Source organism: Tursiops truncatus, chromosome 10 (genome assembly GCF_011762595.2).
Source record: "Tursiops truncatus isolate mTurTru1 chromosome 10, mTurTru1.mat.Y, whole genome shotgun sequence".
Lineage (NCBI taxonomy): Eukaryota > Metazoa > Chordata > Mammalia > Artiodactyla > Delphinidae > Tursiops > Tursiops truncatus.
Window position 1 is genome coordinate 14,195,646 of NC_047043.1, and position 25,096 is coordinate 14,220,741.

Below are 25,096 nucleotides of genomic sequence, written 5' to 3' on the forward strand. Positions count from 1 at the left end.
ACTCAAGCATCAGTGGATTTTGTTATCTGGCGGGGGTGCTGGAACCAACCAACCTGCCCACCACACGGATACAGAGGGTTGACTTATTTAAGCATTTATTTATTTAAACAGAAAATACATTATTCTGTATTATTAATTTATTTCTTATTTAAGCAGAAACTACATTATTCTGTATTTAAGCAGAGACCTGAAGAACATAGGGAACAAACTGTATAGATGCCTGGGAGAAGAGAGTTTTAGGTGGAGGGAAGCAGAGGTCCTAAGCTGGAAGTGTGCTTGATATGTTCAGATACAGCAAGGAGGCCAGTGTGCGTGTGCATGCACGTGTATGCGTGTGTGTGTGTGTGTGTGTGTGTGTGTGTGTGTGTGTGTGTGTAGGGAGATCAAACATGAGGTCAGAGAGATAGTGGTGTTTGTGGGTAGACCTTGCAGGCTATGATAAGAATTTCGACATTAGGTTGATGTGAGAACAGAAACCTTTGGAGGGTTTTAACCCACAGTGTAACATGATGTAATTTTACCCCCCTTTTCATTTTATTTTTTGTGGGTTATTTTGGATCTAATGTTGTTTTAAATGGATCAGTGTATTAATAAGTGTTCTCCAGAGAAACAGAACCAATAAAAGATACGTATGTATGTGTGTGTACACATGCTCTTACATATATGTATATATGTGCATATGTGTGTACATGTATATATGTAAGAGTATATATGTACATATATATATACACATCTTTTATTGGTTCTATTATTAGGATTCTGTTTTCTCTTAGATTTATTATAAGGAATTGGCTCATGCAGTTACGGAGGTGAAGTCTCATGACCCACTGTCTGTAAGCTAGAGACTCATCAGAACCAGTGGTGTGGTTCCACTCTGAGTCTGAAGGCCTGAGAATGAGGAGAGCCAGTGATGTAAGTTCCAGTTTGAGGGCAGGAGAAGACCAATGTTCCAGCTCATACAGTCGACCAGAGAGAGTGAATTCTCCCTTCCTCCACCTTTTTGTTCTATTCAGGCCCTCAACTGATTAGATGAGGCCCATCTACATGGTGGGTTGGGGGGCAGGTGGATCTGCTGTACTCAGTCTTCCAAATTGGATGCTAATCTCATCTGGAAACACCCTCACAGACACACCTAGAAAGAATGTTTAACCAAATACCCAGGTATCCCATGGCCTAGTCAAGTTAACGCATAAAATTAACCATCACAATCACCCTGCCAGCTGTGTAGAGGATGGACTACGGGGGCAGGGGTGAAAGCATGGAGACTAGTTAGAAGGTAAATATGATAATCCAGGCCAGAAATGAGAGTGGCTTGGACCAGCAGGTGATAGCCATTTATGTCTGTGGATAGTCTGAGTCTTCATTTTCTTTTATATAATTTAGGGATAATAATAAATCATCCTTTAAGGTTAGAAGATCTAGATAAAGCATGTAGTACAGTGCCTGGAATACAGGTAGCATGTATAGCTCTACTGGTTTTGGTGTGATCGTCTAGATTTTGCTTGAAAACATCCAGGATTGGGACATACCATAACACTAGCTATTCAGTTATTGGAAATTCTAATCCTGAATTATCTTTTTCTTCTGCATTGATTTGAAACCTGTTTCTGTATAAATTCTACTTATTAGTATGAGTTCTGTTCTCTAGAATAAAATTGGTTGAAATCAAATTTTTATTCTATTCACTAGCCTTGTATTATTTGAATGAAGGTTATCTTTCTGTTAGAGGGCAAGGACAAGGTTACTCATTAAAAATTCACCCACAGGGCTCTGTCCAATGTGGGAATGTTAATAAATTTGTTCCCCCTTCCCCTGGTTCGGTTGACACAATTCTTTTGGAACAAGCTTCATTTGCACAACATTCTTGACTTTGATCATTGGTTGAACAAGTACTTAAGGCTTTTCTACTTTCTTTTAGAAAAGCATATAGTATCAGGGTAGCAGGGTGGTTCTAGAAAATGGACCAAGATTTAATTTCTTTTTCACAAAGAAGGTTATAAACAGATGGTATGTTGGTAATCTGCACTTATATGTCTTTTTTTTTTTAAAGCATACCTTGCCAGTGTTTAATTCTTTGAACCACATAGCAGAATGTGATAGGCTGGCCAAACATGCAAATCATGACCAGAGAGTGGGCAACAGTGGGTGTCCAGGGCTTCCCTGGTGGCACAGTGGTTGAGAATCTGCCTGCCAATGCAGGGCACATGGGTTCAAGCCCTGGTTTGGGAAGATCCCACATGCCACGGAGCAACTGGGCCCGTGAGCCACTATTACTGAGCCTGTGCGTCTGGAGCCTGTGCTCCGCAACAAGAGAGGCCACAATAGTGAGAGGCCTGCGCACTGCGATGAAGAGTGGCCCCTGCTTGCCACAACTAGAGAAAGCCCTCGCATAGAAACAAAGACCCAACACAGCTGTGAAGGAAGGGAGAGAGGGAGGGAGGGAGGAAGGAAGGAAGGGAAAGAAAGGAAAGAAAGAAAGGAAGGAAGGAAGGAAGGAAGGAAAGAAAGAAAGAAAAGAAAGAAAGAAAGAAAGTGGGTGTCCAATGAGAGAACTTTCCCTTCCATCCACTGAGTCATCAAAGTTTATTCTTTTGAAGTATCACCTGTATTCCAATTTCCTCTAAGTCTATTCCCATCTAAGTCCTGATTCTACTCTTTCATTTGCTACTACTGTGTACCAGCGACTGTGCTAATTGTCTGCATAAGGTATAATCAGTCCAGCCTTCACGTGGGAAGCAGATCCACTGATAGAGGAAGTACAGTGTGCTGAGGGTTCATGTGGGAACCCTCTTAAACTAGACTTGAGGAGGTCAGGGAGGGTCTCCTGAGGAGGTCAGGGAAGGTCTCCTGAGGGGATAAGGCCAAAAGATGAATAGGAGATTGATTGATAGACGTGCTACAGGGAGGAGGGGCAACCACGTGTGAGGCACAGAACCAAGGAGGAGAGGTCTACTGAGGAACCCCACTGAAAGACATCCCTGGAACATGTTGTTGGAAGTATGGGTGTTCTTGGGCAGGAGGCTGGAAAGGCAAGCAGGGTCTTGTATGCCATGTTGAAGAGCATTATGGAGGCACTGGAAGGCTTTGTTTGGGTGTGGGGTGGGGAGGATGGCTTTGGCATAGGGTTGAGAATGGTCTGAAAGTGCACAGAACTGGAGTAGGATGAAGGAGGGCAGGTGGGTAGGGCTCAGAGAACACCCTGGTCAACATATGCTGTATTTATCATGGTAGACTGTACTTTTGAGGTATGGAGTATTTAAATTATTTTCATGTCCCCAATTTCTCCTCCTTCCTATCCATTTGGATACTACTGTCAGATTTCTTAAAATGTTGCTGTCATAATGCTACTGCCATTATTAGGGATTCACGTGATCCTATTTGAATCATACTCCTTAGTGCTAACATTCAAGTTCCTCTAGGAACCGTTGTTGCACAGTGTTTACCCAAATCACCTTCTGCTCTTCTTGTGTGTGAAGTACCTCATACCTCCAGGTCTTTACTTCTTCCTAGAATTGTCCTCTTTTCTTTCTTTTTTATTCCCCCTGCTCAATTTCTAATGATGTCTCATTGCTTGGTCAGGGCATACCTCTGCTCATTATTCAACAAATACTTATTTTGACGAGCAGAACACTAGATTGGGGAGGATTTGTTGATGAAAAGCTCAAACATTGTTCTTACCCTGGTAACATTTGAGTTATGTTACCTGAGTGTAAAATGATCATCTTCTCTCTGAAAGCATTCAGCATTTAAAATCTGATATAAAAGATTTCATACAAATATCTGTATTGTCTTGTACTCTAGCTGTTTGGCATAGATCCATTTTATTTTTCCACCTAGACTTGAAGTTCACTGAGGGCAGAAACCCAGGAAGGTAATTAGGTATCATTAATCATCATTGTTGTTGTCATAATAATAGCAGCAAACTTATCCAACTTAGTGCAAGGCATCCTTCTAAGTACTTTCACTTATTTCATCCATATCATGACCCAAATCAGTCATTAAAAAATCTCTCTATTTCTGGGACTTCCCTGGTGGCGCAGTGGTTGAGAATCTACCTGCCGATGCAGGGGACACGGGTTCGAGCCCTGGTCTGGGAAGATCCCACATGCCGCGGAGCAACTGGGCCCGTGAGCCACAACTACTGAGCCTGCGCGTCTGGAGCTTGTGCTCCGCAACAAGAGAGGCCGCGACAGTGAGAGGCCCGCGCACCGCGATGAAGAGTGGCCCCCGCTCGCCACAACTAGAGAAAGCCCGTGAAAAGAAACGAAGACCCAACACAGCCAAAAATAAATAAATAAAATTAAAAAAAAAATCTCTATTTTTGAAGATCATGAAGGAGATATACAGTAACTGCCTGTTTGCTAGTATAACAGTTTTTGGGATTTGTATACTCATGTTCTGAGGCCCAATCAGCCATCCCAAGCAAATCCTTCACCTAATTGCCAGTTTCCAAAAGTACCGGGACAGGCAGGGGCAACTGTGCCAGGACCAGATGGCTACTCCAGTTAACTTCAAGTCCTTCTTCAAAGTTGGCGGTAATTTCAGTGTGACATGTGGAAGATTTTTGTTCCTCTTTTATCTCTTTGTAGAAATAGGAAGCCAACAGGCAAATGAAGGCCCCCAACAGAAGAGTGAAAAGAAAAAGCTACTTGGCTGAATTCTCTCTTCCCTTCAGTTGTCAACTCAGAATGGCTTTCAGTCTTAGACCTCAACTAAATGCAAAGGTTTTGGTGACCAGTGTCATATATGCTGATGGGGGTAGAGAATTTAATTAGAAATAGAGTGAAATCTCAGTTACTTATTGTCTTCTATTCCATTTTTCCTTGTTCTCTTCTTTTTAAATTAAAAATTAATTTTTAATCTTAAATGTGACATGTGCTGGTTTTAAAACAAAGTTAAAAACCTTTCAAAGTCTTGATTATATGAACAGTTCACCTGTACCCCCTTCTAGACTCTTTCTCTGTTAATGTATAGAAACACATGGATGGATACACATTCATGCACATCACGTAATAGAGAAATGGGATCTGTAACCTGAGTTTTACAAATTGAACCTAGTGTTTTGTGGACATGTTTCTATATAATAATGTACAGACGTACCTTCCTTTTTAAGTGCTGCATAATGTTCTCTGGTGTGGCCGTATCAAAATTTATTGAACTAGGTCCCTCCTAATGATGGCCCAGTTTTTGCTATTATAAATAAACATTTTTGTACTTACATAAATATGAAAATATATCTGAGATAAATTTCTAGAAGTGGAATTGCCTAATTAAAAGGTGTGTGCATTTTAAATCATCATGTGTTGCCATGTTGCCTTTCCATACTGTTGTGTCAGTTTACATTCCACCAATGGTGTAGGAAAAAAACCCCTTCTTTGACACTCTGGGTATTCTCAAACTTTTCACCTTCTCTAATCTGATGTGTGAAAAGAACATACTATCTCGTTGTTTAATCCATGCTTCCTTTTTTAAAGGAGGAAGTTAATTGCAGCAAAACAAACTCATTTCATGAATCTATCTTTAAAAACTATGTGGCTCGTCCAGTGCCAGTACAGTTTCAGCTGATTTTATACCTTGGTATTCACAGTGCTGTCAAATTAGAAAAATGGGCCCTGTCTGGAAAAGTATACGCATAGGAGACATGAATGAATGAAAAAATAACGCTCATAGTGGTGGGCTTAAGGTGGTGGGAGATGCGTTATCACACACACACACACACACACACACACACACACACACACAAACTCTATGTTCAGCGACAAGATGTTACTAAGTAGGAAAAGAAACTTAAAAATTTAGACAAGTGGCAGCCGAAAAGGTTGTGAGTTAACTAGAAAATTCAATTAACTCTAAAACACCATTTTCTGAACATTTAAGTTAATCAAAGTTTGGTTAGGATATGGATTTCAGATATGCATGGAACCTCTTGGAATCAGGCTGGACACAGTCAGTGCCCCGTTTCTATGGAAGTAAATAGCTCTGTGTTAACGGAAAGCCTCAGTGGTTTTGAATCATTTCCCACCCCCAGTAAGGAGGTCCTTTTGGTTAGCCTCTTCTGGAAAGTGTTTGTGAGTTATTAGCCACGTGAATGTAGGGTTTTAATTCAATCTTTTTGACCCTCTCTTTATTTACCTTAAAAAAAAAAATCAAGGAAGGGCAAGCAAGAGCATCTGAGTACCTACTATGTAATATTTATATTGTAAGATAATTATTTTTTCCCCCATTTACTCTTACCCTGCAGTTTACAGATCAAGAAACCAGTGCAGAATTAAGTTGCTTGACCAAGATCCATACTCTTAATTCCTGGATCATAGGGTATTTTGGACGAAATAAGAACAATCTCTGTGAAAATACATAATGTACTGCCTACCACATGGTATGTGCTCCCTAAATTTCATTTGTTAGCATGAACAATGGATGAGGCCCATATTAGGTTTTTGTAATCCTAAAAGTTTCTAAAGCTGGACAATGGCCTTTCTAGTGTAAAATTGACAACTGGTTTTTATGTACATAAAAGGTGAGTCAGTACAAAGAAGATGTAAGTAGCAAATGATTTTTAAAAATCCAAGGAATTCCAGAGACCAGAGAGTATATGTATAATCTGAATACACTGGTGGCCATAGCCCCAGGTTGAAGGGATTGAGGGGTGTGCTATGAACTTTCAACTGTGTGACCTCAGGCAAGTTATGTGAGGAAAACAAGTGCTGAGAGATTAAGAGGTCTGTTTTACACACCTGGAAGCTTCCAGTACACTTAGTGTATATTTAGTTGTTGAAACTGAAGTCAGGGTTCAAGCCCAGACTTCCTAATTCAAAGATGAGTGTTCTTTCACCCCCTCATGCATCATGCTTGTAGAGTTACTGGCGTTCCCTAGCGGTCGTCAGTCTTCCAATTGTTTCCAAGTGCTTCCTGTGTGCTGAGGGTAATTAATGAATGAGGGACTCTAAAGCAAAGAGATCTTTATTGCAACTGGAAAAAAATATTTTATAGCTGTAAAAGTTTCCTCGGTATGGTATGAAATGCAGATCATTTTAATATGGAATGGTGTCTAGTTTTTGAATAATTCTGTGGTTTATGGGGTCAGTAACCTTCAGATGGAACAAAAGTAGTGTTTTCAAGTTATAAAGATTCCAGTATTTTCTCCTGCTTTTGTTCTAATGGCAGAAATCATGGTGAGGTAGGGGGGAAGTAAGCAAAGGCTGTGTCTCCACTAGACCTTGGTTTAAATCTCAATTCCTGTATTTACCAGTCATGGGAACTTAGGGTAAGTTACCAAACTGCTTTGTGTGAGGTGGGAATAATTCCGTCTCAGTTACTATGAAGATTAAACGAGATAATTTTAAGACGCATACCAAAGCTATCATAGGAGCTAGACAAATATTCTTATTGCCATCATCTCCTCCTTTCTCCTACCTGTCATGTAATGAGTATTTTAGTTCTAGGCCAGTGGTCCTCAAACCAGCAGCATCAGGAGCAGCTGTGAACCTGTTAGAATTATACATTCTTGAGCCCCACCCTAGACTTACTGAATTAGAAACTCTGGGGATGGGGTCCTGTGATCTGTGTTTCAGTTCCTCCTCCAGGGGTTTCCGATGCACTGGTCCAGAGTATTTGCAGAGCACTCTATGAGTGAAGTACATATGAGTTACTCACTGTCATGTGTTTTGAAGAACCTAGGGGCAGGACAGGAATAAAGACGCAGACGTAGAGAATGGACTTAAGGACACGGGGAGGGGGAGGGGTAAGCTGGGACAAAGTGAGAGAGTGGCATGGACATATATACACTACCAAATGTAAAATAGATAGCTAGTGGAAAGCAGCCGCATAGCACAGGGAGATCAGCTCGGTGCTTTGTGACCACCTAGAGGGGTGGGATAGGGAGTGTGGGAGGGAGATGCAAGAGGGAGGAGATATGGGGATATATGTATACATATAACTGATTCACTTTGTTATAAAGCTGAAACGAACACACCATTGTAAAGCAATTATACTCCAGTAAAGATGTTAAAAAAAATCCTTTAAAAAAAAAACAAAAAGGGCTTCCCTGGTGGCGCAGTGGTTGAGAATCTGTCTGCTAATGCAGGGGACACGGGTTCGAGCCCTGGTCTGGGAAGATCCCGCATGCCGTGGAGCAACTAGGCCCGTGAGCCACAGCTACTGAGCCTGCGCATCTGGAGCCTGTGCTCCGCAACAAGGGAGGCCACCACAGTGAGAGGCCCACGCACCGCAGTGAAGAGTGGCCCCCGCTTGCCACAACTAGAGAAAGCCGTTGCCCAGAAACGAAGACCCAACACAGCCAAAAAAAAAAGAATAAATAAATTAATTAAAGTACCCTTAATTTAAAAAACAAAACAAAACAAAAAAACAAAAAGAATTTTTTTAAAAACAAATTTATTTATTTTTGGCTGCATTGTGTCTTTAGTTGTGGCACACGGGCTTAGGTGCTCTGCGGCATGTGGGATCTTCCTGGCCCAGGGCTTGGACTCTTGTCCCCTGCTTTGGCAGGTGGATTCTTAAACACTGCACCACCAGGGAAGCCCAAGACAAAAGAATTTTAACAATGAATATCTATATTCCCACCACCTCATAGATTCTAACATTAACTTTTTACTGTTCTTGCTTCGTCACACATCTGTTGTTCATCCCTTTAATTTATCCTTCTCTCCTTTGTATTGTGTAGTTTTGTTTTGTTTTTTGGCCACACTGTGCAGTATGAGGGATCTTAGTTCCCTGACCAGGGATCGAACCTGTGCCCCGCGCAGTGGAAGCGCAGAGTCCTAACCACTGGACCGCCAGGGAATTTCCTGTATGATATAGTTTTAATACTCACTGTGAATTCTCTTGTAGAATGTAAGTACTGCATTCTTCAGTTGTTTGCTTAGATTGGTTGAATGGTTGTATTTTACACAGATAACTTGCTTAGTCTTACGTCATGGCTAAAGGAGTTTCTTGACCCTTTATTATTTTGGGATTTGTTCCTTTCTGTGTTGCTGAGACCTTGTGTGCATTCCGAGAGAGTCAGAAGGGCTGCTTGAGAGTTCAAATAGGGACTCTTTAGGGACACAGGAGGAGGAGGGAGAAAGTGATAAATGAGTTCAGTGGAATCTACCGACGTTTAATCTGGGATGTCCTTATTCTCACTGCCTGTCCTGGGCCTGTTGGCTGGGGCGCTGGGGCCAGCTGAGGGCTGGCAGTTCTGAGGTCTAATGTTTCTTTGGAGGAAATGGAAGGATGTAAACTTGGCAGGCAAGCCTTCTTGTTGTTGTTGTTTTTTTCTCTTGGAACCATTGGTTGCTTTTCTGGGTGTACTGTGTCATAAGATAGCATCTGGCACAGAGGGATCCCTTTGGAACTAGTATTAGAATTGGGGCCTGCCTCTGTTAAGAAAGGCAGCACAGGTGAGACAAAAGGGAAAACCTCAGAATGGTCAACTGAAGAGTTATTGAATTACTCATGTTGGAAGCAGGTCTTAGCGCTCCTAGTGCCTGCTCCCTGCTCTGATTGAAATATTCTTCCAGGTTAGCAGATTTAATTGGCTTCATTGTGAGGATTGACGGGACTGCAGCATTTCCAGTGGATTTATCTTCAGAGCTATTACTTTCCCCAAGTTTCTTAATTTAAATGTTTCATGATCACTTGAGATCAAGAGAGAAGCTTTTGATCATTCCTGCTTGGTGGGAACTGGAGGTACTTTTAACTGGGGCCTAGATTTAATCTACCATATTGAATGACTGTTCTCAAACTTACGGGGTGGATCTGAGTACCCTCTTCCAGAAAAAGTAGCAGCACTATTTTAAGGTAAAGTGTTTCAAGATACTTTAAATTTTTATATATATTTTAAATTTACATATATAACTTCCCCTTTAGACTTCCTTTACTATTTCTTCTGGAACTAGTTGATGCATGTATTCTCTATGAAGATGAATTTTCTAAAATGGTATAAAGGCAGTGATGATGGACATATTTTCCTTCATTAGACTTGAGGGCATGGATGGTATTGAACCTAGTGGTTGGTTGCACGTTGGAATCACTTTGAGAGCTTAAAAATACTGATGCCAGTTCAGCAAGGTTTCAGAATACAAAAACCAATTGTATTTCTGTGCACTAGCAAAGTAATATGATAAGGGCATTAAGACAACAATTCTATTTACAATAATATCAAAAGGAATAAAATACTTGGGAATAAATTTTAAAAAAGAAGTACAAAGCTTATACTCTGAAAACTACAAGACATTGTCGAAAGAAATTCAAGAAGACCAAATACCCCATTTCATGGATTAAAAGACTTAATATTATTAAAAATGACAGTATTCCCCAAAACGGATCTACAGATTCAACACGATTCCTATCAAAATCCCAACCATCTTCTTTGCAGACATTGACGAGCTGATCTTAAATTCATATGGAAATTTGATGGACCTAGAATAGCCAAAACAATTTTGAAAAAGAAGCACAAAGTTGGAGAACTCACTTCCTACTTTCAAACTTACTACAGTGCTATAGTAATCAAAACTGTGTGATACCATCAAAAAGACAGACGGATAGATGAATAGAATAGAATTGAGAGTTCAGAAGTAAATTCTCATGTTGTCAATTGATTTTCATCAAGGGTGCCAAGGCAATTCAAAGGGGACAGAATAGTTTTGCAACAAATGGTGCTTAGACAACTGGATATCCATTTGCAAAAGAATGAATTTGGACTGCTTCCTCACACCATTGACAAACGTTAACTCAAAAATGGATTATAGACCTAACTATAAGAGCTAAAGCCAAAAAAATCTTAGAAGAAAATATAGGAAATAGAAAAAATTTAATGACCTTGGGTTAGGCAAAGCATGAACAAAAGGAAAAAATTATACTCTATCAAAACTAAATACCTTCATACTTCAGTGGATGCCATCAAGAAAGTAAAATGGTAACCTACAGAATGGGAGAAAGTATTTGCAAATCATGTCTGATAAGGGGCATATGTAGACTAAATAAAGAATTCTTAAAACTCAATAGTAAAAACACAATTAAAAATGGGCAAAGGATCTGAGTAGACATTTCGCCATAGAAGGTGTGCAGATTATCAATAAGCACATGAAAAAGTGCTCAAAATCATTAGCCATCAGAGAAATGCAAATCAAAACCACAGTGAGATACCACTTTACACACGTTAGGATAGCTAGAATAAAAAAGACAGTAACGAGTTCTGGTGAGGATTTGAAGAAAATTGGAACCCTCATTCTGCTGGTGGGAATGTAAAATGACGCAGTTGCTTTGGAAGATAGCCTAGCAGTTCTTCAAAAGACAAACATAGAGTTATCGTATACCACATCCACTCCTACGTATAGACCTGAAAGAAATGAAAACATGTATATACTATTGAAAGAAGCCAGTCACAAAGGACCACATCTTGTATGATTCGGTTTATGTTAAATATCCAGACTAGGCAAATCCGTAGGGACAGAAAGTAGACTGGTCGTTGCCTAAACCTGGGGTGGGAGGATTTGGGGGGAAATGGGGAGTGACTACTAGTTGGCATGGGCTTTCTTTTGGGATTATGAAATGTTCTAAAGTCGATGTGTGATAGTTGTACAACTCTGCGATTATGTTAAAAGCCATTGAATAAAAGCAATAAAACATATATACATATATAAAATACACATATGTATATATATGTATAATATACACATGTACATATATCAGTACATATACATGCATATATAACATACTGATGCCTGGTCCTTCCCTCTGAAATTTCTGAGTTGATCGGTCTGTGGTGTGGCCTGGGCATTGGACTTTTGGAAAGCTCCCCAGGTGATTCTATAAAGCACCCAATGTAGAGAGTCTTTGTTACTAGACCTTGTTCCTCAAGAGTGTATTCTGTGTGCCAGCAGCATCAGTAAGACCTGGGAGCTTATGAGGAGGGCAGAATCTCAGACCCCACCCCAGATCTACTGAATCAGAATCTGCATTTTTAATAGGATGCTTGAGTGATTCGAATGGACATTAACGTTTAAGAAGCATTTTCAGTAACGTATTTGAATAGTAAGGCTGGTGAGTGTTATCTTTGAAATTCACTACCTTCCTGTTGAAACACTGTTCTTCCTTTTACCCAGGGCTTCTCCTTAAGGCTAATCTTTGGGGTTAATGTACCCTGTTCCAGTGTGTGTGTATGTGGGGGCCTTCCCCACGTACTACCAACCAATTTTCGGATACCAGCAGAGTCTGGAGATGGTGTTACATTCCAAAGGTTAAGGGTTCAGTTGTGCAAGACTCCCCCCACCCCCCCACCCCTCCTGACAACACACACACCTGCCCAATTCAGACACCAGTCATAAGCCCAGGTTGTTACTTGGGCTTCTGACCACTGGCTCAGATGTAGATTCCTACGACTCCCTCCACAGACTTCGGACGCCAGTCTCAAGCCCAGGTTGTTAACTGTTCTGCTGACTGATTGGCTGTAAAGTAGAGGTTCCCACGATCTCCTCCTTGGATTTGATTAATTTGCTAGAAAAGCTCATAGACTCAGAGAAACATTTTACTTCCTGGATTACTGGCTTATTATAAAAGAATATAACTCAGGAACAGCCAGACGGAAGAGATACATAGGGCAAAGTATGGGAAAGGGCACGGAGCTTCCAAGCCCTACGCAGCTCACCACTCTCCCCAAATCTCCACGTATTTACCAACCAGGAAGCTTTCTGAACCCCATCATTTTGGGTTTTTATGGAGGCTTCATTACATAGGCACAACTGATTAAATCATTGACCATTGGTGATCAATTAAACTTCCAGCCCTTTTTCCCTTCCTGGAAGTTGAGGGTTGAGACTTGAAAGTTCTAATCCTTTAATCATAGCATTGGTTCTCCTGGCAACCAGCCCCCCATCCTTAGGTGACCTGGGGGCATTCCAAAAGTCATTTCATTAATCTCCAAAATATACAAACAGTTCATGAAGCTCAATATCAAACAAACAAACAACCCAATCAAAAAATGGGCGGAAGACCTAAATAGACATTTCTCCCAAGAAGACATACAAATGGCCAAGAAACACATGAAAATATGCTCAGCATCACTAATTATTAGAGAAATACAAATGAAAACTACAATGAGATATCATCTCACACTGGGCAGAATGGCCATCATCAAAAAAATCTACAAACAGGCTTCCCTGGTGGCACAGTGGTTGAGAGTCCGCCTGCCGATGCAGAGGACGCTGGTTCGTGCCCCGGTCCGGGAGGATCCCACATGCCGCGGAGCGGTTGGGCCCGTGAGCCATGGCCACTGAGCCTGCGCGTCTGGAGCCTGTGCTTGCGGGAGAGGCCACAGCAGCGAGAGGCCCGCGTACCGCAAAAAAAAAAAACTAAAAACAAAAACACTAAAAATAGAACTACCATATGACCCAGCAATCCCACTACTGGGCATATATCCAGAGAAAACCATAATTCAAGAAGACACATGCACCCCAATGTTCATTGTAGCACTATTTACAATAGCCAGGACATGGAAGTGAGTTAAATGTCCATCAACAGAGGAGTGGATAAAGAAGATGTGGTACATATATACAATGGAATACTACTCAGCCATGAAAGGGAATGAAATTGGGTCATTTGTAGAGACATGGATGGACCTAGAGACTGTCATACAGAGTGAAGTGAGTCAGAAAGAGAAAAATATCATATATTAATGCATATCAGTTAATATCTGAAAAAAATTTGTATAGTTGATCTTATTTACAAAGGAGAAAAAGAGACACAGACTTAGAGAACAAACCTATGGATACCGGACTTCCCTGGTGGCACAGTGGTTAAGAATCCGCCTGCCAATGCAGGGGACACGGGTTTGAGCCCTGGTCCGGGAAGATCCCACATGCCACGGAGCAACTAAGCCCTTGTGCCATAACTACTGAGCTTGTGCTCTAGAGCCCGTGTGCCGCAACTACTGAAGCCCGTGCGCCTAGAGCCCGTGCTCCACAACAAGAGAAGCCACCGCAATGAGAAGCCTGTGCACCACAACAAAGAGTAGCCCCCGCTTGCCCCGACTAGAGAAAGCCCGCACGCAGCAACAAAGACCCAACACAGCCAAAAATAAATGAATAAAATAAATAAATAATAAAAATAAATTTCTATTAAAACAAACAAAAAAAACGTATGGATACCAAGGGGGAAGGTAGGGGGAATGAATTGAGAGATTGGGATTGACATACATACACTGTTGATACTATGTATAAAATAGGTAACTAACAACCTACAGTATAGCACAGGGAACTCTACTCACTGCTCTGTGGTGACCTAAATGAGAAGGAAATCCAAAAAAGAGGGGATATATGTATACGTATAGCTGATTCACTTTGCTGTACAGTATAAACTAACACAATATTGTAAAGCAACTATACTCCAATAAAAAATGTTTTAAAAAAGTCATTAACATAACAAAAGACACAATTTTCTCTCTTACCACTTAGGAAATTCCAAGGGTTTTAGAAGCTCTGTGCTAGAAAAAGGATGAAGACCAAGTATGTTTTTCTTAATATAAATCACAATATCACAGCTGCCCTTCCCAATGGGGATCTCGTAGTTTCTAGTGTTTCTTGTCTATAGAAACATATTTGTCTTATATCCTTTTCTTCGGGGCTCTGTGCTCTGCAGAGCCCTGAATGAAGTGAGAGTGAGCCATCTGGGGGAAGAGCATCCCCGGGAGAGGAAATGCAAATACCAAGAAAGGCCTTAGGACAGGAACAAGTTGGGCATGTTGGAGAAATAGAAGGCGCGTGTTCCCAGAATAAGGGAGGAATGCTGTAGGAATGAGGTCGGGGCAGTAGCTTGGAGTTGGAATGTGTAGGACCTTGTGAGGCGTGGTAGAGAGTTTGAGAGGCAATCTAAGTGAGGTGCACATTCATTGGAGGGTTTGGGGCAGGAAAATAATATATGATTTTTATTTAAAAAATGTATAAAGAGCACTCTGGCTGCCCTATAGAGGAGAAGCCAAGAGACCCCTGAGAAAGCTCTTGCAGGGGTCTTTGAAAGAGTGATGGTGACTTGAATTGCAGTGGGTGTGGTAGGAAGTGGTTAGATTTGGGGCCTGTTTTGGTTGTGGAGTTTGAGGAAGAGAGGAATCAGGGATGGATGGTTTTTGCTTTGGCTCCGCAAGTAGGTAATTGGTTTCAGTTACTGAGATGGGAAACCTGGGGATGTGGGGAAGCATGTGTGTTGATATGATGGGGCAAGCGGATTCCAAAGCTCTGCTAAGTCAAGTCTGAGGCTGTGATTAGACAACCAGGTGAAGATGTGTAGTAGGCATTTATTGGATATAGGGGTAAGAGAGAAAGAGGTGTCAACCCAGAAACTCCTAGGTTTCTGGGTTGTACAACAGCGTGCATGGAAATGCCATTCCTAGAGATAGAAGGCATAGGACAAGGATGGGATTTGGGGGAGGGGATCATGAATTCAGCTTTGCATGTGAGTGTGAGGTCCCTATGAGCCATTCAGGGCCCAGTATGCTAAGTACCCAGTTTGATAAGCAGCTTTGGAGCACATGTGAAGAGACCTGGCCTGGAAGGGTAAATTTGGGATTCATTGATTTATTGGTTGAGATTTGGCCAGGAGAATGGAAATCACTCCTTGTCTTCCAAAACAGGAAGTTTCATTCAGGTGATTGGTTATAAAGGTGATGGAGGACCGAGAAGCCAAATAGGGCAGTGAAGCACCTAGATATTAGCAACAACAGGAAGCATCACTCCCCTGGAAGCTAGGGGACAAGAGGAAGAAAAGGTATTACTAGAATAGGAGTTAGGGTATCTGGTGAGAGCTAGAGCCATTGTGGGAGCTAGAGCCATGGGGAAGGGTCCTGTCCAGGAAGAGCAGGAGATGCAGCCACTGTCAGAGGTCAGTACCGAAAGCAAAGGGGTGGAGGTGGAAATGCCCAGCCTCCTTCCCTCCTCCCACCCTCTAGTTTTTCTAGTAATGCCTCCCATTGGCCAAGTCTCCCTGGAACCCGGGAAGTACATTCTCTGCGTTACGGAGCAGAGCAGGAAGTGGGGAATGGACCTGAGAACAAATAGGCAGTGGACCAAGTAAATAACTAGTTATATCTAGTTCGTGAGGTGACCAAAAAGAAAGCGTGAAAAGAAAAGAGTTTTGATCCCATCCTGAAATTCCAGCATTTAAAAATTGAGTAGAGGAAGTAAAAGAGATTGAGGAGGAATGGCCGGAGAGGAAGAATGAAACTCAGAGAAGTGTGGAATTCTGAAGGCAAGAGAGGAGAAAGTTCCAGGAAAGTAGGGGTGGGTTCATTGGGTCTTAGACCGCCGAGAGGTCAGAAAGAAAGAACGTGTGTATGGATGTAGTGACATGGAGGTGGCTGTTGACTTTAGCACCCACTTCAGTGAAACTGTAGGGGAAGAATGGGGATGGGGCTGGTGAAGGAGGTGAGGGCAGACAGCTCTTTCACACACTTGACTGAAGAGAGGAATGAAGAAGGTAGTGTACAGCCAGCAATAGGAGTAAGGGAGGGCTGTTTTTCTTTGCTGCTTTATGACTGTTTTTCTTTAAGTAGGATATTTTTAGGCATGTTTAACTGCTGGGGAAGAACCCAATACATGGGGAAATATTCAAGATATAGGAAAGAAACTAGATGATCAATAGGGTAAATTTCCTGAAAGTCAGCAGGGAATGGGAACTAGAAAACAGTGGAGTTGGCCCTGGAAGGTGGTATCGGCTCATATGTGTCCAAGGAGAAGAAAAGAGAGGAATGCCGCAGGTGGGGTGGGTTTCTGTTTCAGTGATTGGAACAGAAGGAGTTTTTGCCGCAAAGCTGGTAGGTGGTAGATTCATGCTTCCAGCTCCCACAGATGTCTGAGTGTCTACCATGTACCAGCTCCTGTGATGGGTGGTTCCAGAGGATATGAAGAGGAGTAAGACAGGATCCAGACCTTGAAGGTGTCTGGGCTACTGGAGAGATATGCAAGTTCACAGTCTCCTGCAATGTAGGGTGATAATCGCTGCATGATTTCCATGTACAACATGCTTCAATTGTTAAAATCTAGTGTTACCTAAGGTGTTGATGGGAAAATTGGCAAGTAGGGAGGGAAATCCGAGTCTTCTGGAGAATTGGAGGAGAGGAGGCGGTTGTATGGTTTATAAGATTCTCTTTGGAGGGCTTGATATTCTAATACATCCTCAAGGGAAAGTGCTATACTACCAGCCCCACTGCCGTTGAGAATCACACTGTTCTCCTCCTTTTGATGGATTAGTAGGGATTTCTTTTGAAGGGGAAAATAACTGGAACCCCAATATTGAGATAGGCTAAAGTAAAAATAATTTTAAACTCACTTAAACTGATAAAACATAATACAAAGGATAAGCACCTTAAACTTCTATCTCAAACAACAAGAACATCAGAATAAATGCATAAGCTAAATATTAACTAAAATTATAGACCGATAAAATTCAAGTGAACATTGATGTGATGGGCGATGTTTAGTTTCCACTAAACGACTTTTAACAGTTAGGCTCTGAGTTTGGTGTGTTCCAGTGAACAAGTGGTAATTCAGTGATCTTGCCACTTTTCTGTGTTGGAATCACTAAAAATCTTGATTTGTACAGCTTTCACTTGGCCCAGATACTGCCATTGTTTTCTCATCAGCCTGTGACAATGAAAGCATTCCTGCTTGGCAAAACAGGACTGCCCCACCAGCACAAGTGTGAGCGTTGACATTGAGTGGAAATGGGTCTTCTCTGCTTTTATTAATACCATTAAATAAACATAAAATGGGGGGAGAAAACCTAGCCATGGAGAACTTGGGAGCTCCCAAGAATGCACCTTTGCACCCAGTTTGAAAAGTACTGTGCTAGCTGGTCATCAAGGTGCTGTGAGAGCAGACAGTCTGGGCGTTGCATCAGACTGGGGTCCAAGGCAAGGAAGGCTTTCTCGAATAAGAGAAGCTTAAGGATGAGAAATGTAAAGCTAAGGTCTCTTTTTAACATTAGTTACGGTTTGTTGTTTGATTTGGGGCTTCTTTGCAGTCATCTGGTACCGGGTTTTCCTATCAGTCCTCTGATGTCCTGTGTAGTTGACAAAGGGGTATGAAGGTGATCCCCGTCACTAGGAATATCGTATTTGTGAAAAGTCAAGGTTTCTGAAAGGGGTTTTGTAAGAAAAAAGTTTTAGGATCATGCTGTACCAGGAAACAACTTACTGCTTAGCTATGGGTTGTTGATTTATTTGAATTCTTTTGAACCCATTATATGTTTCCAAGCCAGGATACTTTGGGTGTGTTAAAAGGCTTTTTGAATTGGAAGAGATACCATCTTGAGTTGTACTAATAATTTAGCTCAACGGCATCCAACAAAGAAGGCATTATTCTTGGATCGTGTACACACATCATAGTCTGAACTGGAGTAAACAGAATATTGGCTTCAATAAGAGATGTTATTTAGAACACACTTGAGACATTGTGATGTAATTGTGTACCGAGGCCGAGAAGTGTTAGTCTGCATTTTATTAAATATCCATTTTAGTGTACAGCATTGTACTAGGAATGATAAAAAGCAAAACAGACACTTACTCAAGGCCTGTCTAGATTTTGACCTCAAGTACTTCCCCCTCATCACCTTCTTTCCCACCCACGGCTGAGCTAGGGATGAGAAACCCTAAGTCTGTAGGTCACCAACTCAGCTTCAAGCCACGTGGGCTGCCAGTTTTTATTTGACCTCAGAACCCCAGCACCGGCACCTCGAAGTGTCCACGATCCTGGGGCTCAATTTAAACTTTCAGTTAATGGCACTCATTACCTCTCTTCTCCCAACAATGCCTGTTGTCCTCTTACCTCCCCTCCCCACCCTCTTGGGGTCACATCTCTTTTGGGGCTTTCATGTCTGCGTGCCTGCCTGAAGTTCAGAGACTTCTATTCCATCGTCTTCTTCTGTACATTTGCATTCCTCTTTCACTATTCAGAGTATTTTCATGTATTTATCCTCATGGAGGACTCTCCATTTCCCTGAGAGTAGGCTAGGCAGGTGGTATTGTCCCATCTTATAACTGTGAGTGCTGCAGCGAGAGAGGTTAATGACTTGCCCAAGATGCAGAGGAGACTTTTAGAGCTTGTACTTCAATCTTGATCATTAGAATCCAGTTCCATCAACTATTCATTATAATGCTTTTTCTTAAAGGAAAAAACCTTTAAGAAAGCTATAATGTAGTAACAGAATGAGCAGTTGTGTAGTAAATATATTGATGTGTGTGTGTGTGTGTGTGTATGTATAATTCTTGTGGTGGATACATAGGAGCTTTGTCTGAATGTTGTAGCCCTTTTTGCCTTGTCCACCTAATAGATGAGAATATCTAATGAAGAATGCCCTTTGGTCAACTGGAAAATAACATCCCTGAAAGGGGCCTAGAAGAAACCCCTTTCTGGGAAGACTCCACTGTACATAATTCATAGGCTCTCAGGGTTGGAAGAGACACGTCATCTGGTTCACCAGGTGTTTGATGGTTAAATCCTTGGTTAGATCCCATCTGAATTCTTGAGGGCTGTGGAATGATTTTGAGGAACAGTCATTATTATACATGACCCTTAATGACCTAAAGATGTTTCTATGTTCTATCAAACTAAATGGAATATTGGCGATTTAAAAGAAAAAATTGTTTCATTATTTTTTGGGTCATCGGAGCAGGAATAAAGACGCAGAAAGGGGAAGCTGGGATGAAGTGAGAGACTAGCATTGACATATATACACTACCAAATGGACGGCTAGTGGGAAGCTGCTGCACAGCACAGGGAGATCAGCTCGCTGCTTTGTGATGACCTAGAGGGTTGGGATAAGGAGGTTGGGAGGGAGGGGTTATGGGGATATATGTATACATATAGCTGATTCCCTTTGTTGTACAGCAGAAATTAACACAACATTGTACAGCATTTATACTCCAATAAAGATGTGAAAAAAAAAGATTTTTGAAAAGTTCAGTTTTTGAAACATTTCCCTTAGAATTTGTTAGCTGTTATGAAAATTGCATAGTTAGACATTTGTTTAATCCTGTTGTTTAATGGAATGTGATTTTTTTTTAATGTGACTAAATGATGGTAGTTTTCTTTTTTCTCTTTCTGTGTTTCTCTGTATTTACAAGCTAGGTGCCATTTCTCCCAGAATTGTTAACCGTTGTACGTAGGTTTAATTTGTGTAACGTGCACAGGGGTTCATGTGCATGCTTATGGTTCTTTTGTGCTTTAGCCAGAGGTACTAAAGAAGAGAGGGAGGGTTTGAGATTAAATTTTTGTGAAAGCTAATAGAAGACATATAATGAACCTAAGTTACTTGAAAATTCATAAGAGGCAGTAACTTGGGCTGGTTGTTTTCCCTCTTTGCCTTTGAATAGAAATGCATGCCCGTAGTGAGGGAGTGTCAAGTGCCTGTGCTGTAGCGTCACTTAGCAACATGCACTTACGAATCTCTATTTTGAAGCAGTGTTTCTCAGAATTTTAAAAAAAAAAAAAAAAAAAGGTTATATACTTAGACACTGTAGTCAGTGTATACACCTCTAACTTCTGTCCTAAAAGCACAGGTCAGATAATATTGTGGTCAGGAGAGTCTGTGGGAAGCTTCAAAATTCACTGGGTTTATGTATCCTGGTTGCAGTGTATCTAAGAGCATTACATTAGCAAATAGAACATACATTATAAACTCTTGGGAAAACTTAGATTTCAGCTTTACAAGTTTGCAGTATAAGTTGAGATGAATTTTTTTGCCTATAAAGACTCACATAGTCCCTTTAGTTCCTATTTAACTCTAAGCCTTTTCTATAGATGCAAATAAATAGTTCTACAGAGAGGATTGAATAGAGGTGTGTGTGATGTTCTCTTATAAATATCTGCTCTGTTTATGGAGCTTCTCTACCACAAGTGGTTTAACGAGTTTCCTGAAGGGAGTGGAGAAAGAATAATCTCAGAAGGCTAAAGGATTAACATTTCTCCACAAAGTTTTTAGAAGTCTGAGACCAGGTGAAATGCAGTAGAAATATGACTAAATATTCTGCAGTTTGCACACTTCCGAAGGGCTTCCATGTACACAATTTTAGCTTTGTGTTTGTGCGTATGAGTGTTTTAAACCCTGTGAAGTAGCCATAACAGGTATTATTGTCCCCATTTTAAAAATTAAGGGAGGCAAGTCGGGGTCATGGTTTAGGTAATGGTCCCATTGTCACCTGATAGAGTGGCACTGAGGCTAGAGCCCAGATATTGGGATTTGACGGTCATTATACTGTTCACTTTGTTTTTCTCAGATATCTTCCCTTTGAGCCTAGAGACCATACATTTTCACTCTTTCTACATCAGTTTCAAGTGGCAGCGGGAGAGACCAAGGCAGGAACGCTGGAATCTGTGTGGCAGTTGGAAGGCCGAGAGGTCCTCAGGAGCAGAGCTAGGTGGACAGGGCTTCACATCATTGACTCATTTATTTGTCCCTTAGTGTGACACTATTTTTCTTAGCCACTTTTGCAGTTCCTCTCGAGTTTTGCCTGTACATTGAAGTTCTTCCCCACATTTCCTTGCTACTGCTTTCTTATCATTCTTCCTCGTACTGGAGACCTTGTCTGGCATAGTAATTCCTAGAGCAAGTGATTGTTCACTCTTCTCTTGAGCAAAAAAGTGAAAGTTAAAATATTATATCTATACGTGGTCAATTGTAGGGGAAGAGTGACTTAAGAGGACTCTGTTCTCAGATATTGATTATTCTCCAATTCATACTAAATCATCTTTTATTCCCCAATTCATACTAAATCTTAAGCATTTTCCCATGTCTTTAAACATCATTTGAAAATACTTTTCTCGATTCTTCAGCATTCTATTGCATGACTTTAGTATAATTTATTGAGGCCTTTTTCTTTTTTGGATATTTAGGTTATTTTCTAGTTTTTTCTGTGATAAAAAACTGACTCCTTGGAAAAGGGAATTTTTAAGTATTTACCGAGCTAAAAATATGGTTTAAATGGTTTGCCTTAGTCATTAATTCATTACTACATTGTAACAGTAACTTCAATCAGATAAATGCGTGATTGTTTTTCTGAAATAATACAATTGTGATAGTTTTATTTTCAGACAGGGAAAATGCATAAAGATGGTCAATGGAAGGAAAAGATTTCACAATTATGTCATTAGGATTTATTTACTAGTTAAGCTTTTATAAAAGGTGCGACAGCAGTATTTTTAATGTAGCAGGTTGATACATAAATGTATAGTGTTGTAAAAATCAGAACCAAATTATGACTAATCATTACTTTGTAAGAGTCATTAATTTATTGACGCTTATGTATTTTGGGGGGTGTCTTCCTCAAACATTTGAGCTTGATTGTTTTTCATCATGCATATAGAAAAGAGCTCACCAATTATAAGCAAATTAGTAGAAATTGAGGAGCCAGCTTTTGAATTTCTTAAGAGTTTGATCTCCCGGAACTATGCCTTTTAATTCCCTGTGGGCCTGTGGGGATGGGTTGGAAGGGAGAAGGGAGGGGTCGGAGGTCTTCCTAATGCTCTCAGTTCCTTTTCAGTCTGACTCACTTCTGCACCCAGTGCCCAAGATCCACACGCAACAGGCAATGAGTAGACCAAGTTTGTCTACGGTGTTCTACTTCTTCTCTCTGGATTTCTTATTTCCTATCCAATCTTTTCTCTCCCCGGGTTCTCCTCAAACTTCCTCATCATAGCATCTGCCAAGGCCTATAGTTCTGGGAAGGTCTCATTCTCCCAAATTGTCTTTGACGCTTCTTCTTCCAGGTGTATTTGCTATTGAGAGCATTCATAGGGGAGCCAGTGCCTTAATCTTATTTTGATTCTGTTTGGCAAGCTCAGCACGAGGGTCACAGAGTTCTATTTCCCGGCAAATTTTGAGGGAGAGGACCACTGCGTAAAAATGGAACCGGGAAGTCATGTAAGTTAAAAAAAAAAAAGTACAAAGAAGGCTTTTGCCATTAGTGCAAAAGAACATTCCTCCTTTTCCCAATCTATGGTAGATAAAATGTGTGAGCATACAGGCATTGACTTGTTGCCTTGGATAAACTCAGTATTCTTAGGACGAAGTCATGCATAATTAATTACCTGTCTCTGCATTCTTTCCAGAGTGATGGCTCTTAGTATTATTCACACGCAAGATAACTTATGTTTCCTGAGTACAAGAGCCCCAGGTCTGCCAGTTAAGGAAGAGGAGGCAGTGGCGGTTATATAAGCTTGGTGCTTCTGTAACGCGGTGGGTAATTATCTGTCTTTTTTTCTTCTTAACACCTAGTGTCTGAGACAGTACATGCAGCTGGCAATCCGAGAAGGATGTGGGTCTCCCATCACTTGCCCTGACATGGTGTGCCTAAACCACGGGACCCTACAGGAAGCTGAGGTATGGATGACTGCACTGATTTTTCCCTCTTTCCTGTTGACATGATTTCCTACGATCTTGACTCTTTATGTGCTTCTCTGCCAGGGAGTCTAGAAACAAAATACAGAGGTTAACTTCTTATTTTTTTTTAAAGATCATGTTTTATTTACTTATTTATTTTAATTAATTTATTTATTCATTTATTTTTGGCTGCATTGGGTCTTCATTGCTGGGCGCACGCGGGCTTTCTCTAGTTGTGGAGAGCGCGGGCTACTCTTCGTTGGGGTGCGCGGGCTTCTCATTGCAGTGGCTTCTCGCGTTGCAGAGCATGGGCTCTAGGCACGCGGGCTTCAGTAGTTGTGGCACACGGGCTCATTAGTTGTGGCTCGCGGGCTCTAGAGCGCAGGCTCAGTAGTTGTGGTGCACGGGCTTAGCTGCTCCACAGCATGTGGGAGCTTCCCGGACCAGGGCTCAAACCCGTGTCCCCTGCATTGGCAGGCAGATCCTTAATCACTGTGCTACCAGGGAAGTCCCCAGAGGTTAACTTTTTAAAGGAGTACTTTATTGCTACATACCTTGGATTCTTTATAGAAACTGTTAAAGTTGTTACTTACTTTGGTTCTATTTCTAAATGCCCTCTGATTGTTGAAGAAGCTCTAGAATAGGCTAAGTTGCTAGAAATTTACCAAATGTGAGGTTTGGAGGCTGAATAGTCAGTGGCCTTATCTGAATAGTCAGATAAACAGGTGACAGATTAGCCACGGTTATAGATAATATAAATTATTGTGATTCTGCAAAGGTAGCCTGAGTTGAACCATTTCCAAAGAGCAGAGAAAGGCCTTTCATTCAATATTTATCAGGCATAGAAATGTCTTTTTTGAGTGAGTTCTTCTCCCACTGTATTAAGACTGTGATGTATCTCTTTCCTTTGTTTTTTCAATCCCTGATTAGTAGCTTGCCCTTAAATCTGCTTTCAACCTTCCAGCCCTGCTCACTTTAAATCTTGTCTGTGTTCATGAGTTGCTTTCTTAGCCAGTATACCATCTAATCCTTTCAACAAACTTATAAAACTGAAGCCCAGAGTGTCTAAGTAATTTGCCCAAGAGTGCATATCTAAAAAGCAGAAGAGCTAGAATTCCAATCCAATACTTTCTGACAAATTACATGGCTTTAAGCGTAGAACTAGGTAGATAAATAGAATGCACGATAAAGGACTTGATAATTGAAAGCCCAATAGAGTGCATATATGTGTGTAGATATATAGGTGTGTGGATATGTATGTATGTGGATACGTGCCTGTGTGTGTATGAATATGTGTATGTAAACACGATACATACACACACATATGCTTTGTATACAAATATATATGCTTTACATATATATCCTTTGCTTTGTACGCAAAGCAGTCAGAAAGATGTTATAGACCATATTTAACCAATCTGCATCTGAGCGCCCTGTGTTTAGCTTATGAAATATCGGGTAAGTGGTACAATTGAGCTTGAAGTGTTTTGGGGGGAAGAATAAAAGGAATACATAATGGTTTAGAAGTTGTTCATTTTAGGAAAATCATGAAATAAATTGAATTTTTAAAATAAAAAGGCAGGGGCTTCCCTGGTGGCGCAGTGATTGAGAGTCCGCCTGCCGATGCAGGGGACACGGGTTCGTGCCCCGGTCTGGGAAGATTCCACATGCCGCAGAGCGGTTGGGCCCATGGGCCCGTGGGCCATGGCCGCTGGGCCTGTGCGTCTGGAGC

At 41.2% G+C, this 25,096-nt stretch overlaps 1 protein-coding gene across 4 annotated transcripts in view; it reads left to right on the forward strand.

Moving 5' to 3' along the window:
• RNF144B (ring finger protein 144B) overlaps positions 1-25,096 on the forward strand; it is a 151,903-nt gene that overhangs the window by 20,332 nt on the left and 106,475 nt on the right. For all 4 annotated transcript variants that reach the window (XM_019945152.3, XM_073810396.1, XM_019945153.3 and 1 more), the window contains exon 3: positions 23,260-23,364. In XM_019945152.3, the coding sequence (XP_019800711.1) occupies positions 23,260-23,364 (105 nt within the window). The remainder of the gene's footprint in view (positions 1-23,259; positions 23,365-25,096) is intronic.